This window comes from Pseudorca crassidens, chromosome 10 (genome assembly GCF_039906515.1).
Source record: "Pseudorca crassidens isolate mPseCra1 chromosome 10, mPseCra1.hap1, whole genome shotgun sequence".
NCBI classification, from domain to species: Eukaryota; Metazoa; Chordata; class Mammalia; order Artiodactyla; family Delphinidae; genus Pseudorca; species Pseudorca crassidens.
In genome coordinates, this window is record NC_090305.1 from 61,015,367 (window position 1) to 61,028,986 (window position 13,620).

The 13,620-nt window shown below is 34.3% G+C and overlaps 1 protein-coding gene across 14 annotated transcripts in view; it reads right to left on the bottom strand.

The window, feature by feature from the left end:
* Positions 1–13,620, bottom strand: part of NKTR (natural killer cell triggering receptor) — a 49,114-nt gene that overhangs the window by 19,944 nt on the left and 15,550 nt on the right. For 6 of the 14 annotated variants that reach the window (XM_067753925.1, XM_067753924.1, XM_067753923.1 and 3 more), the window contains exons 5-9: positions 13,220–13,264; positions 11,374–11,461; positions 2,390–2,419; positions 1,722–1,867; positions 277–499 (exon numbers count right to left, since the gene is read on the bottom strand). In XM_067753925.1, coding sequence (XP_067610026.1) covers positions 277–499; positions 1,722–1,867; positions 2,390–2,419; positions 11,374–11,461; positions 13,220–13,264 — 532 coding nt within the window. Of the gene's footprint in view, positions 1–276; positions 500–1,721; positions 1,868–2,389; positions 11,462–12,363; positions 12,915–13,219; positions 13,265–13,620 lie in introns of those variants that run through there. The other 8 variants (XM_067753926.1, XR_010946951.1, XM_067753927.1 and 5 more) reach the window with 8 other exon arrangements.

The window sequence follows — 13,620 nt, forward strand, 5'->3', positions numbered from 1 at the left end:
AAAATATAAAACACAATGCAGTGAAAAAGCCACAGCACTAAAATTCTGATAAGAATTGCCAAATGATCCTTTTTTCTTTTCTCACCTGCAAACGCGTAAATCTTTGATATGAAACATCTGTGCTACCCTTGATTTGTTAGATTTCAATTTGAAGTCCACAGAATGCTATCCTTTTCAACAATAGGTAACAAAGCTAAGTTTACAGAATCACACATACTTTCCCCATTCCAGGGTGCTTGTTTCTTAGGTAAGACTACCTTGGTGTTTCGCACTTACCCTTTTGGGCTTATTATATGTTTATTCCTTGGCTCTTCTGAACTGCTTGCTTCCTTTCGTCTCTTTTTAGAATGTTTAACTTTTGGCCTCCTCTTATGTTTCCTTCTTCTGCTTCTCTCATGTTCAATTTCACTTTCTGAGGATGATTCTGAAGAGGAAGAGGAATTGGAAGAGGAATCCGAGACTTCTGAATGAGTTGGTTTCTTCCTTTTTTTCTCAAAAACTTTTAAGAAATATTAACAAAAATATTAGTACTGGATTTCAGTGCCTATGTTTCAGAGTAAAAAACATGATTACCAGGTATTGTAAAACATGTTTTGTATAAAGAAAACTAAAAACAAAATTTATTTATTCTTTTTTTAATTTTAATATTTTTTAACATCTTTATTAGAGTATAATTGCTTTACAATGAATGGTGTGTCAGTTTCTGCTTTATAACAAAGTGAATCAGTTATACATATACATATGTCCCCATATCTCTTCCCTCTTGCATCTCCCTCCCTCCCACCCTCCCTATCCCAACCCTCTACGTGGTCACAAAGCACCAAGCTGATGTCCCTGTGCTATGCGGCTGCTTCCCACTAGCTATCTATTTTACGTAAAAACAAAATTTAAATAAACTTTTTTTTTCAAGTTGATAATACAATTTGCTGGTGAGATTGTAAGGTAACAAAGCCCTCATGAAGTCTATATTCTAGTTGGGTCAGAGAAGAAAATAAGCAACTACATAATATGACAAATGATAAATGCTAAAAGAAGGGGGAAGTAAAGGCAAGGTAAAGGGAACAGGGAAAGTTGAGGTAATTTAAGATAACATTTGAGCACAGGCCTGAAGGAAGTGAGGGAGGGGGTCATGCAGGTATCTGAACGAAGAGTATTCCAGAGAGAAGGAACAGCCAGCACAAAGTCCCTGAGTGCTTGACATGTCCGAATAAAGGTCAACGTGCTGGCAAGACCATGAATGAGGGGAAAGAGAGATTAGAGAAACAGCAGAAGGCCAGAATTCCTTACAGACCGTTGTAAAGACTTTAGCTTTGGCCGATGGAGAGGGAGCCCTTGGAGAAGATGGCTCTGGGTGCTGCTGAGGACTGTAGAGGGTCAAGAGTGTAAGCAAGGAGACCAGTCAGGAAGCTATCGTTGCTGAGAAAAGATTACAGAGGAGCAAGGACAGAGGCAAAGTGAACAGTAATGAGGCTATTGCTATCTTGTAAAAGATACCTGGGTTTGGACCACGCTGATAGCAGGGGAAGTAAAAAGAAGAGGTCAGATTTGAAAAGATTCCCTGATGGGTTGGATACAGGGTATGATATAGAGGCATCAGGGCTATTGCTATACTACTCGTAGGAGTTTCTTCCACTACTGAAATCTAGGAGGTATCTTTAAGTTACAGTCTTCAACATGTGTTACCTGCATCCTAGCTCCCTCTACCCCCAAAACACTCTTACCGTCTTTTGTTGACTTCGTGGCAAGCACCCCACAGTCAATAACTCGCACATCGGCATAAGGTCTACTTGCAGCATCAGTTTTCAGATTTTCAATTTGTTCGATTACTTCAAAACCGGAAATAACTAGTCCAAAGACAACATGCACCCTGTTGCAATACAAATTCAAGAAAAAATTGTTTTGAGGGTAATTAAGCCATGAGCAGTAATCAAGACAACTGTTATCAATGACATATCCACAGACCTGAAAATAAGAGCGAAGTGTTTGATGTATGAAGCAACTAGAAGGAAATTAGAACTACTGCTTCATAAAAGGAAAAAAAAAAAATCTCAAACTGGGCCTTAGTTTTCTGCCTTAAAAACAATGGTTCTTAACTATTTTATAGTAAAGAGTCTGATAACAATCAGATTGGACTTGATACTCAGACACCATCCTTACAGGGTCACTCAAGAGCACATGCCTGAGAAGTTCACCCATGAGCCCACGCAAAGACCCCTTCAGTGACATGAGAGGTCTCAAGACTACTGCACCCTGTGATCCTTAGGAAGAGCTCAGCTATGAGATTAACCCAGAGATCAAGAGCGCCCCCTTGAGGGTTCACCCATGGTCTAATGTGTCTTGAACTGGCCACCCAAACACCTCTCCAAGATAAAAAGAACATAACTCTTACCCATCCAGGTGTGGAGCAGGTTTTGTGGTACTGTGTAACAAACATCAACATAAAGAAGATGGCAAAAACCAGGTGTTCAGGTGAACAGAGCAGAAGGGTTTAAATCACAGCATGTAGAGGACAAAGAGGTAAAGATAAAAAGATAGGGGAAAAAGTTAAACATGATACACACCTGAACTTAATAAGCTTAAAAACAGCAACAGTAGTCATTTTACTGATTTAAAAAAACCCTCAAGATTATAATGAATTACAAACTCATATCTCTCTCCAACATGAAGACTATATATGTATACATATATGTGATATAGGTTTGAAATACACAGCATAAATATACATTAAAATTAAAGTTATTCTCAAATCCAAAACAATGACAACAACAAACTCAAAATTTATCAAGATAATTAAACAAGAATAAAAAACACTTAGCCATTTGCTTATGGAAAGAAGTGTGATCAACACTTAACACTTGCCCCACATACTTAAATGAATTTTTCTATCCATTATTTTTCATACTGAGTCAGTCTGCATCTTTTAAGCAGGCAGATGGAGGTAGGCCTCAGGAGTCCTGTTTTCAGAACTTCCTGCCCCTCTTCCTTCACCTAAGGTGACCCTCTGCCACTCACAGCAACTCTGAAAATGCAGTAGGGAGCAAACCTTCAATCTGCTAACACTCTGACAGGAAACTAAGTAATCATGACATTATAGACACTTTAAATTTCCATGGCCCAGAAAACACCCAACCGCTGCTTCTATAGTCACAAACTGGCAGTCACTCTTGGGAAGTCTTATGGGGTATATTTGGTTAAGATGTTTTGAACCCAAGCTAGTTTTCCCATAACACTTTCACAGATCTTCAGACTATGTGAATTTCAGTGGGAAAAAATTCAAAAGCAGATAACTAGACTCAGAAGTATCTATCACAAACATCTTAGTTTATAAGAAAGAGAAATAATATTTGAGAGAAAGGTCACTGGATTATCAGGCCATGTTAAGGCAGTCAATTGTACTAGAAGCTCCCTTACCAATTTTTATACTCATTTTAAGGCAATTCTATGAAACGTTAAGTCAGTAAAACACAATTTTAACCTTCACAACGTTAAAAATCATTCTACCAGGAAATGTAACACTTATACTTACATTAAGAATATTCAGTTCTGTAAAAGCACTACAGAATTTAGTTTTAAAAAATTAAAGTATCAACTCAAGAGGTGCCAGAATTTTAAAGGGAATCTTGAGTTTTAAAACCACTGTCTCAAATTTTCCTTAGAAGATTGAGAAGTGGTAGTTTAAGCCAATGTAACAATAAAAATGAATAAAAACAGGCAGAAGAAAGAAAGAAGAAGAAAATCTCGCGAACTGGTGAGTCACTGATGCTTAAATCATGAAACTAGCAACCCGAAATTACCCTGGACAAGAACTTTAAGATAGAGTTGTGCTTCCCATAATTAAAAAACTTTACCAAGCACAGTAAACATAGTAAGAAGTTAGTACATACGCTAGACAGTGATTCCACTGTATGAAAGATGGAAAGAGGTAAAAATTTTAAAGGTAAACATGTTCTACAATATAAGGGATCAGTCTCAAACATGCAGTAGTGAAAACAATGATTTATTGATTAGATATATTCCTCTCCCTTGGACCTTTCTCTCACAATTCTCAGATATTCTGGTAATGGGGAAAAGCCTACAGATAGTCTTAAAACACAAACAACCCAATTCAATTTGCATCCTGGCTAACAGGAGTGCTATGAAAACCACCTTAGAGCAAACCTTTGGAGCAAATAGTGAGATTAAAACATCTGAGCTAACTGCAGTGATGCAGCAACATAATACTTGAAACTCAATTTGAGGATAGAACCTTTATGGACAGACCCAAGTTTTGTTTTTAATTCAAATGAAAACTGAAGACAAACTTGGTCCTTTAGCGCAGTAGTGAAGAAAACAAATGAAGACAAGAGCAATTATTTCAAGGACAAATTTCAACTGGCCGACTGTGCCTAAACTGGTGGGAATAATTAAGTCCATTACTTGCATCTGCAATTCAGGATGCAGAAGTACAAATTTATGCTTTAGTTGGGTTAGACTACATAATAAGAATACTGAAAGTATCTTAACAAAAGCCCCCTGGGGTTCTCAGCCCACACTCTAAGAGTAGAAATTCCAATGTAAAGCAAGCTTGCTGGCACTGGGCTGATGGGCCGGGGGGAATGATATGCTCGGTCCAAGCCATTCAATTCTACTAAAATGGGCAAAGAGATCTCACCCCACCAACTCTTAATTGTATTGATGTTTCAAAACTATACAGCTGTAAAGACCCAGGCAGTGGTAACATATGCTCAGTAAGTTAAGACCTTAAGGCCAGAGACTATCATAAATATGTAATTTATACATGCTTATGAAAACATACCTAAAGGAGAAACAACCACAAGAACATTTCAAATTAGAAAAGCTTTCAATATTTTCACATTTCCATTTTCTCCTGTCACTCAAACACTGATTTTCTAGTTTCCCTCACCTATGAATCTGCTTTAAAAATATATGCACATTTAAACCTTGTAAATCTTAGAAACTGAAAAGTATCACTGTTACTCCAAAAAACAATCTATATATATATTTTTACCATTATCAAAGCAGCTTTTGGCCTTATACAGAAATTAACAGTTCTGTACTGAAATGAGATCTAAACCATTATATACAATATAACCCACCCCCCAAGATGTGTGGGAACTAGGTGGTAACAAGCCACTGAAATTAAAATTATACTTCCCAGGATTAACCATGAACAATAAAACACACTTGTTTTACATGTACTGCTGCCACAGATCAAGCAGAAAGTTTTTTTTCTTAAAATGGTTCAATGCACATAACAACAGGATTAAAGAGATAAAGGCAAAGAAAGAAAAAGAGAGAGCCTTAGAGTAATGAGACATTACCTTTGGAGCGCACGGTGTAACACTCTTTCTGTAAATTTTACACAAAAATGGCAAGAAATAAATTGTAATACACTTTTAAGACAAGACTGAATCTATGTTTTAATATCAATATAACTTTGAAATTAAATACTTTCAAGTTTTATGCAAAGCAAGAAAGCTTTTTAAAAAGGAGGGCTCTAAATTTTCTTTCACATAGGATATGTATGTAGAGATGAATTATGTTTAAGAAAAGCATTGTAGTTGAAGTGGGAATCTGCTCAGGTCCCTAATATTGTAACACCAGAGTGTGAATAATAGCTAGAAACAAAACATTATATATTGCTTTACAAATCACAGAAACTGGCTAAGTCATCAACTAACATCCTTCTCAGAAAGAGAATAATGTATCCTGAATACATACATTAGTAAAAAATCTGAATGCCCAGGAGCAGTTACTAGCAGTAGAAATCAAAAATTTCAATGGAAAGAACTGAGTTAAGAGACTTAAAACAAAATTTCAGGGAACTTTTTTTACTAATTCACTTCAAACAATTAAAGTACCTTTCATGTTTCTACATTTGAAAGCTTTTTTGGTCACACATCAAAACAGATTACCATCAGGAGTTAATGACCAAATGTTTGGACTGTAGCTTCTGTTCACTGCACTGCCATTGCATACACTCTTATAGTTGTTAAGGAACTGAAAATAATAATAATAATAAAATAATAAGGCAGCATACCTAGAGTTTTAAGGATCTTCTCAAAGGATAAAAAGGCAAGAGAGATATAAGAAAAAGTATGCTGTCAAATCTTGGCCACAGTACTTTCTTTTCCTGTCTAATCTGATTTTCTCCATTATGAAAATTTTTTGTTCAATGAATATACACTGTCTGACCAATTTTAATTCGATTAAACTTTAACCATATCTGTTACTATTCAGACCAAAACCTGTATTACATACAGTGGACAAAATTCTTTATAGAGGTTTTGGATATATTAAATCTTGAAATATTTAAAAATAGCTTTAATTTCTTATAAAGGCATTGATACATGAATTACTGTCAAAAAAAAGTTTTAAATAATGTGGTGTTTCCAATGAATGTTGAAAAAAAAAGTGACTCTAGTTGTAAAGTAGTATGAGAGAAGGAAACAAAGACAACCTATTTCTGTCTTAAGCAGGCTTTAACATGCAATTTTTCCCTTCAACTCCTGAAACTATCACACCTGTAAGAGGCACCAAATTGTACAGAGTGACAAAGCTCATGTAAGGGCAATGGAAACTAACCAAGCCACATTACAGTGCTCTACCTATTGTTCCATAAGTCACCAAAATAAAACAGCTTTAAAAAATTCAGCACTAACATTAACATAACACACACCAAACACCATGAGATACAAAATTCCTTCCAGGTTGCTAACACAAATGTCACACAAACACTAAGTAATATTAAGACTGGATGTTAGGGATGACACTTAATATCCAGAGACGATGGATTATGGTTAAGTGTCGTGAAATCTGTTCATGAAAAAATCTTGAAATTAACATATGAAGGTATTACCCCCAAAAAAGTAGGGAAAAAAGCCAGAACTTCTCAGGTTATTAACACTTACTAGCATTTCTTCTCACACAAATTCATGAATATGTGAAGGGAAAAAGATTCCTACCCCAAATCTACTTTTGCTACCCCAAAAATATCAATATAGCTTTATAAAGCCCTTAAAACCAAACCACCCCTCAACTTCCCTTGCTCTGCTACTCTGAAACAATCAGCACTTCTCTCCCATTCAGGTAAGTAGCCATTCTTAAATGACATAGAATATATCCTAGAACTTATGTTTTCCTCCCACAGTCCTATTTATGACTGTTAAAATTCAACACACACTTTTTGTTTAAAGTTCAAAGTTTGACTTTTCGACATTATCTTATTTTCTTGTATTTTTATAATTATCATGACCACTGACAGTGGCCAACGACAGAGCCTGTTCTCCAAGGCTCTATGGGTCTTCTCATTCCCTGGTTGTGATATGAGGCCTGCACAGACTAAGCCAAGGGAGACGACAGCAACCGCCACTCAAACATGTTCTAACAGCAGCCGATGAAGAGACTGCAGCCAATTTAGGCAAGATGAGCCAGAGTTTCTTTGCAGCACCTTTCAGACTGATGAAAATTAAGCAAGTACAACTATTTCCTTTAGGAGAGACAATATTTGCATATAAATCATTCCACATATTCAGAAACTTAGGATCAACCTACAAAACACTTTCTTCCTTTTATGTCTGCATTTTCACACCAAAATGTTTACTTTATATTTGAAAGTGGGGTAGATACTTTACAAACAGAAAAGGAAAAACAAAACTAACTCAAGGTATATAGCTAAGTAAGACTAGATACAAGGCTTCCTGATAGCTAGGTTAGTGCTCTAACCCAGGAGAATATTTAATACAAAGCTATAAATCACCTAACTAATCTTTTTAATGATTACTTTATGCAGTATCTTCTTTATCCTTTTGATGAATGAAAATAAAGACAATGAAAATCAGAGTCAGAATTAACAGACTGTCATGACTGACAGCCAAAGGAAAAGAAAAATCCTTTCCTATGTGTCATATTATTCTCCAGCAATGCTTGTGGTGTCTAAAACTTACTAAAATTAAAATAAATTCAGGGGAATTCCCCAATGGTCCAGTGGTTAGGACTCTGCGCTCTCACTGCCGAGCACGCGGGTTCAATCCCTGGTCAGGGAGCTAACTAAGATCCTACAAGCCGCGCAGCGAGGTAAATAAAATAAAATAAAATAAAATAAAATAAAATAAAAATAAAGTAGAGTAGAATGAAGTAAAATAAAATAAAATAAATAAATAAATTCAGAGCAGGCCGGTCAATAAACCTACATAGCTTACAGTGTGCAGCATTCTCTTTCTAGCTATCGATTTCTTTAGGATTATGAGTAAAACTCCTATAACCTGGGCTGCATATGTCTTTTCTTCCTTACTCACCATTATCTATAGAACAAAGGATCTCTAAATTCTTTTCTAGTCTAAAACTTTGTAATCCTATAGCTTCTGCTGTGACTTCTTCCTAGTCTTTGGCCTAAAAAATAAGTAACAAGGATCCAGTTAACCTGGTTACTACTCTAGTCCCAGTTCTTTGAATTCCTTCAAAAATAGCTCAGCATGAACAAACCATTACTTCCTCAGTGATTCATGGGGATAGTGCCATATTTCACTTCTTCACGTTTCTTGAGAAGTACTATTCCAAAAACAATTAGTTTTCTTCTATTTAGGCCCCTAAAAGCAAAATCACTATGACTAATATAGTAGTAGATAAAAGTAGTTACTGCAAAAATTACAAATAGCTTTATAGAAGATAATCTGTTTTTTATCACACACATAATTTTTCCACCCAAAGAAAGCAATAGATACAAAAATATGTTTAATAAGATGATGTATATGCCTTAGGAAGGGGAGGTTTTAAATGTTTTAAGTAATGAAGACAATAGTTATTGCACAAAGCACAATAGTTATTCTTGAGCACAACAGTTATTGCTCAAGAATTCTTGAGGAACATTTTGCTCAAGTACCCACACTAACTGCATCAAATTTACTCCTTAGAATTACAAGGTAACAGATGTATAGCATAAACTACAAATACAATTGTGCAAGGATATGTTAAAAGTCCTTATTAAGCCTATAAAACTGGAACTATAAAGGCAGTTCTTGGCATTTTATGATCCATTCTCACACTACCCTTTCTTTTTCAGACTGCAGAACTGCTGCTCAAGGTGCCACAGGAAGAGCTGTGGGAGGAGGATGAAACGCAGAAGCCACCCCTGGGAAGCCTTGAGACAGCTCAGTGACCATCAACCCTCAGAACCTCAACTTTTAGAGCGATTATCTGTGGTCATCTATACAATTTGAAGATAGTACATTATACTTTTTTACTACTTCCAATTCCAAAAGAATTTGGGCTTGTAAGACATAGACTTTCAAAGATATTTCTTTCATGGGCTACCATCTCCATTTTACCTATCCCTTCTATAAAAGCAAAGAAACATTTTGTTTAGCAAAGCGAACATTAGTTTTATTTTATCCTGCAACCCCTGAGGAATTGGTACTTTTAGCTCACATAAAAAAAAGCACACGCATAAAAACTTCTTAAAAAAAAAAAAGAGAGAGAGAAGGATTTTTTGTGAATGCAAAAATGTTTACTTCCAAGATTGCTTTTAACTGAAAACGCATTTCCAGAAGTAAATGTCAAACTAAAAGTAGAAAATTTTCTTTCAATCACAAGTTCACAGTGATTTTAGTGCCATCTACAATCAGTTAATTATGAAAACAAGGTTAAAAAATTTAATACTAATTTACAGATGTGAAAATTTTAATTTGGTATTCCTTGTCAAAAAATAGTCTAATGTAAAATTAAGCTATGTAGAAAACAGACACGGCTTTAATTTTATTTGATACTAAACATTTCTAGAAAAGGCTTAAGCAAGTACTAAATAACATAAAAACAAGATACTCTAAATTTTTTGAAGAGAGAATCTCATATACTGGATTTTAACTAATGTATGTAGGTGCACGGGTTTTAACTCTAACATTTTCTAAATAAGCTAATTAGTATATAACAATGGGAAGAAGCTGCTGCTACCTGATAAATAAAAATTTAAATGTACTGATATAAAAAAGGAAATCTAAAAGAAACTTTAGAGCCCTCAGATGGTAGCTTTTTGACCAATGAATCATTAGTTTATCATGTTCACAGTTCAGATAAGCTTAAAAATGGAAATGGGAAACCTCAATCAAAGAGTAAACAGCTTCTACATCAAGTTTTTCAAAATATTTCCCCCTACTTTTTTTTTGGCCCTCAAGGAGGTTAAGAATTGAAAAATACTCTAGTAAAGTAGGGTAATAACTAATACTCTATGGGATCAAAACAAGATACAGGAATAACTGTTTTAGGCCTTCCTTTTTTCCTGCACAACTCCAAGCATTACCATCTTCTATCAGCTTTCCATTTTTAGGACATTCTTAGGAACAGAATGCCCCTTATCTGAACTTTATCAGATCATGTTGGAATCTATTTTTCACACAAACTTAAAGTGTGAGATTTATTTTATATGAATAATTTACTCCTTTAAAGACAGGGAAGCGCCATTCATACTCATCCATTCAGAAAGATGACAAAAATTTTTTTCTGGCAAACCATGGAAAAATATTTCTCCAATATACATAGCATAACTGCAGAGATTTACTTCCAATCAAAAGCATTAAACTCCATGCTAGCCAATTATCTTTCATATCTTATATCATGGGATTATAATAAAAATAGGTTTTGGAGTAGCTTTAGATAAGAATATAACTAAAAGTATGCCAAAAGTCTTTCAGATGAGAAATAAGTAAGGTTTTGGTTGTGTATACACGTACACGTAAAGGTGTTTGTTTTTTAAATATCAAATTCAGCATTCTGAAGTTTTCTAAGTGATAATATCATAAACTTTGGTGGAAATGATAGCAACATTGGGTTAATTCAATTACGCATAGAGATCTCACAAAGTTTAAGATTGTTAACAATGCTGGCTGAACACCAAATCATTTATCTCTATACAATGTCAGAAAACAATGGCACCTCTCTCAAACTGGTTCAAAGAACAACAGTTAGAGAAAAAGCAACCACACTATGGTTTACTCAAACCAAATGCTTTCCATGCCAAGGGCACATCCAGTCCTAGTCATGGACAAGTTCTAAATGTTCATCAAGGGTTTATGTTCCAATCCAGATTTGGTAATCTGAGCCCCCAAATTTGTTAAAAGTCAAAGCCAATTTCTTTTCTTAAGATGACAACATATTTTGAAAATAGTTTACATCTTTAAGTTACGCCTTTTAAGTACCATTCTTCAAATCCAGGATATATGCTTACCGCTGAGGTGGCTGTTAGAGCTTACCAATTACTATAACATAATAAAACCCAAGTTGACAGAATCTAGCATTAAACTTGGTTTAACGATACCATCTTTCTCATGAACAGCGCTTCTCTGTTTAGAAAAAGCTCATCTCTGAATTATGCCTACTCACATGAAAAACTGGGAACCATTGGTATGTTTCCCTCGATTTGCCATTGACAAAAGGAACGCTCTGTCATGTTTGAGAATAAAGTTTTCATCTGTTTGAAGAAAACACAAATTTGTCAGTCTACAATTATAAGTCACTTTTAAAGTGCAATGTTCAAAGTAATAAATAGAAAGCAAAGGATGAAATTCCTCTTCTGGTCAGTACAGATACTTGATTGAATACTTTGAAAAAAATTCTTTTAACTAATCAAATAACAAAAGCATAAAACAAAAACAAAAACTGCTACTTATTTACTACTTAGCCTTGAGAAAAAAGAACATATATTTAACACTTTTATACAAACAGCCTTAGAACAGTCACTTTTAGTAGTAACATACTTTGGTTAAATGATGTTTAAACTATTAACTTTCAGGGAAAACCAGCAAGAAAATTTTAGAAAAATCTTTACAGTAAAGCTCATTTCCTCCAAATTTCCAATTAACCTGCATAATGCACTATACATGGGAGTTTAAAAATCCTCTTATGTGCTTAATTTCTATATGGTAAATTTATTACTCAATTCAATTGATGCTAGACTATGAAACCAAAAACCAAAATATTACAGTAAGTTAAGTTGTAGGGACATGCCTAAATTAAATTATGTAGATTCTTTCTAATCAATAGGATCAAAAACTAAGGAAGCAAGTCCTGTAAGTACAAAAATTTAAATGGCAAAATACAATTTTTTGATATACAAATATCTGCCACAGGGAACAACCACATTACAGTGGCCTACAGCATTAGTTTCAAATTGTTACATGCTAATAGAACCAGCTAAAGAGCTGTTTCCTACTAGCTCCAAGGGAAGACTCTGTCATAAAGATCACTTAGAGATGGATTTAATTCCAGCAGAAATACCCTGAAAACTAATTTAAATTTCCTGTTAACACTCATACAAACAAATCTTTCTTTAAAACAAACAGAAACATAGAAAACTTTAAAAAAAAAGATTACCTTGGGAACAGGCTTCTGAAAAAGTAGTAATCCATTTTCCCCCAAAAGAAATATAAAAGACTATTATAACACTGAAGCTATCATGGCATTAAAACCTGGTAATATTGGATCCCATTATAAATTTCCACAACTGACTTTTCTAAGGCTTTTTGGGGCAAGTGCAATAGTTAGATTTATGCAAATACTACTGTAGGAAAAAAACACAATCATACAGCTCTAGTATACAAAAGAAAACATACAAACCTTTGAGAAAGGAAGAAATACCAAATTTTATTCAAAGAAATTGCTTGGTTTAGAGAAAATAAACATTAACTAGATTCTTTTCCCTGACGTGGAAATAATAACCCATTGGGTAAAGAAAAGAAGATACAGATGCATGTATGAAACAGTATACAGAATTTTCCAAGTCTTCAAGCAATATAAGAAATCCAGCCACAACCTGACCCAGACTGTCCATAAATTTATTAGGAAGGGTGCAAGGGAACAGAGTTGGAGTTTGTGTTACTGAGCTTCGTTCTCTTACCTTTTCATTTTGCAAAAGACCACATTCTCTATAAACAAAAGAATATGTTGACAGTTTTAGGCAGGAAGATAGGAGTTTTCATGTATATAGTTGCCTAACCTCCATGCTGAAAGTCATGTTTAACCATAAAGTTAGCCTTAATTAATCTTGTCAATTAAGTTATATATTACAATGTAATTTATCCCCAAGTTCATGCAAATAAAGTATTTTCATGCAGCATTAGTTTCATGCAAAAAGTGAACTATAAGTAAACCTCTTCTCATTAAAAGTACATGATCAAACTTGCTTTAATATCAGAACTGAAACAAAAGACCATAAAATATTAAGCCTTACCTTTAAAATATCCACCATAAATTGATTCTCCACCTTTTCCATTACCTGAAAATAATGAGCTACATTAAACAATAATGAAAACTAAAAATATACTAATACACATAAATTACTTTTTATGGTTTCACTTTGCTGAAGGAGTAATTACTGCAGATGATAAAAATTCTAAGACTCCTCAATTAACCTCAGTTTTAAACTATAAATCCAATCCCATTATAATAAAAACTATTTTAAAAATTCTCTCCATGACCCACTTATTTCAAACAGCAATCACACCAACAAAATTCTAAAAGAATAAAAACAATTGAACAGTACTTTGGCACCAAGTAACTGTATTAAAACTGCGTAAAAACAAACAAAAAGAAGTCTTAGTATTTTGCTTTTTATACATTCTTGGCCTATAA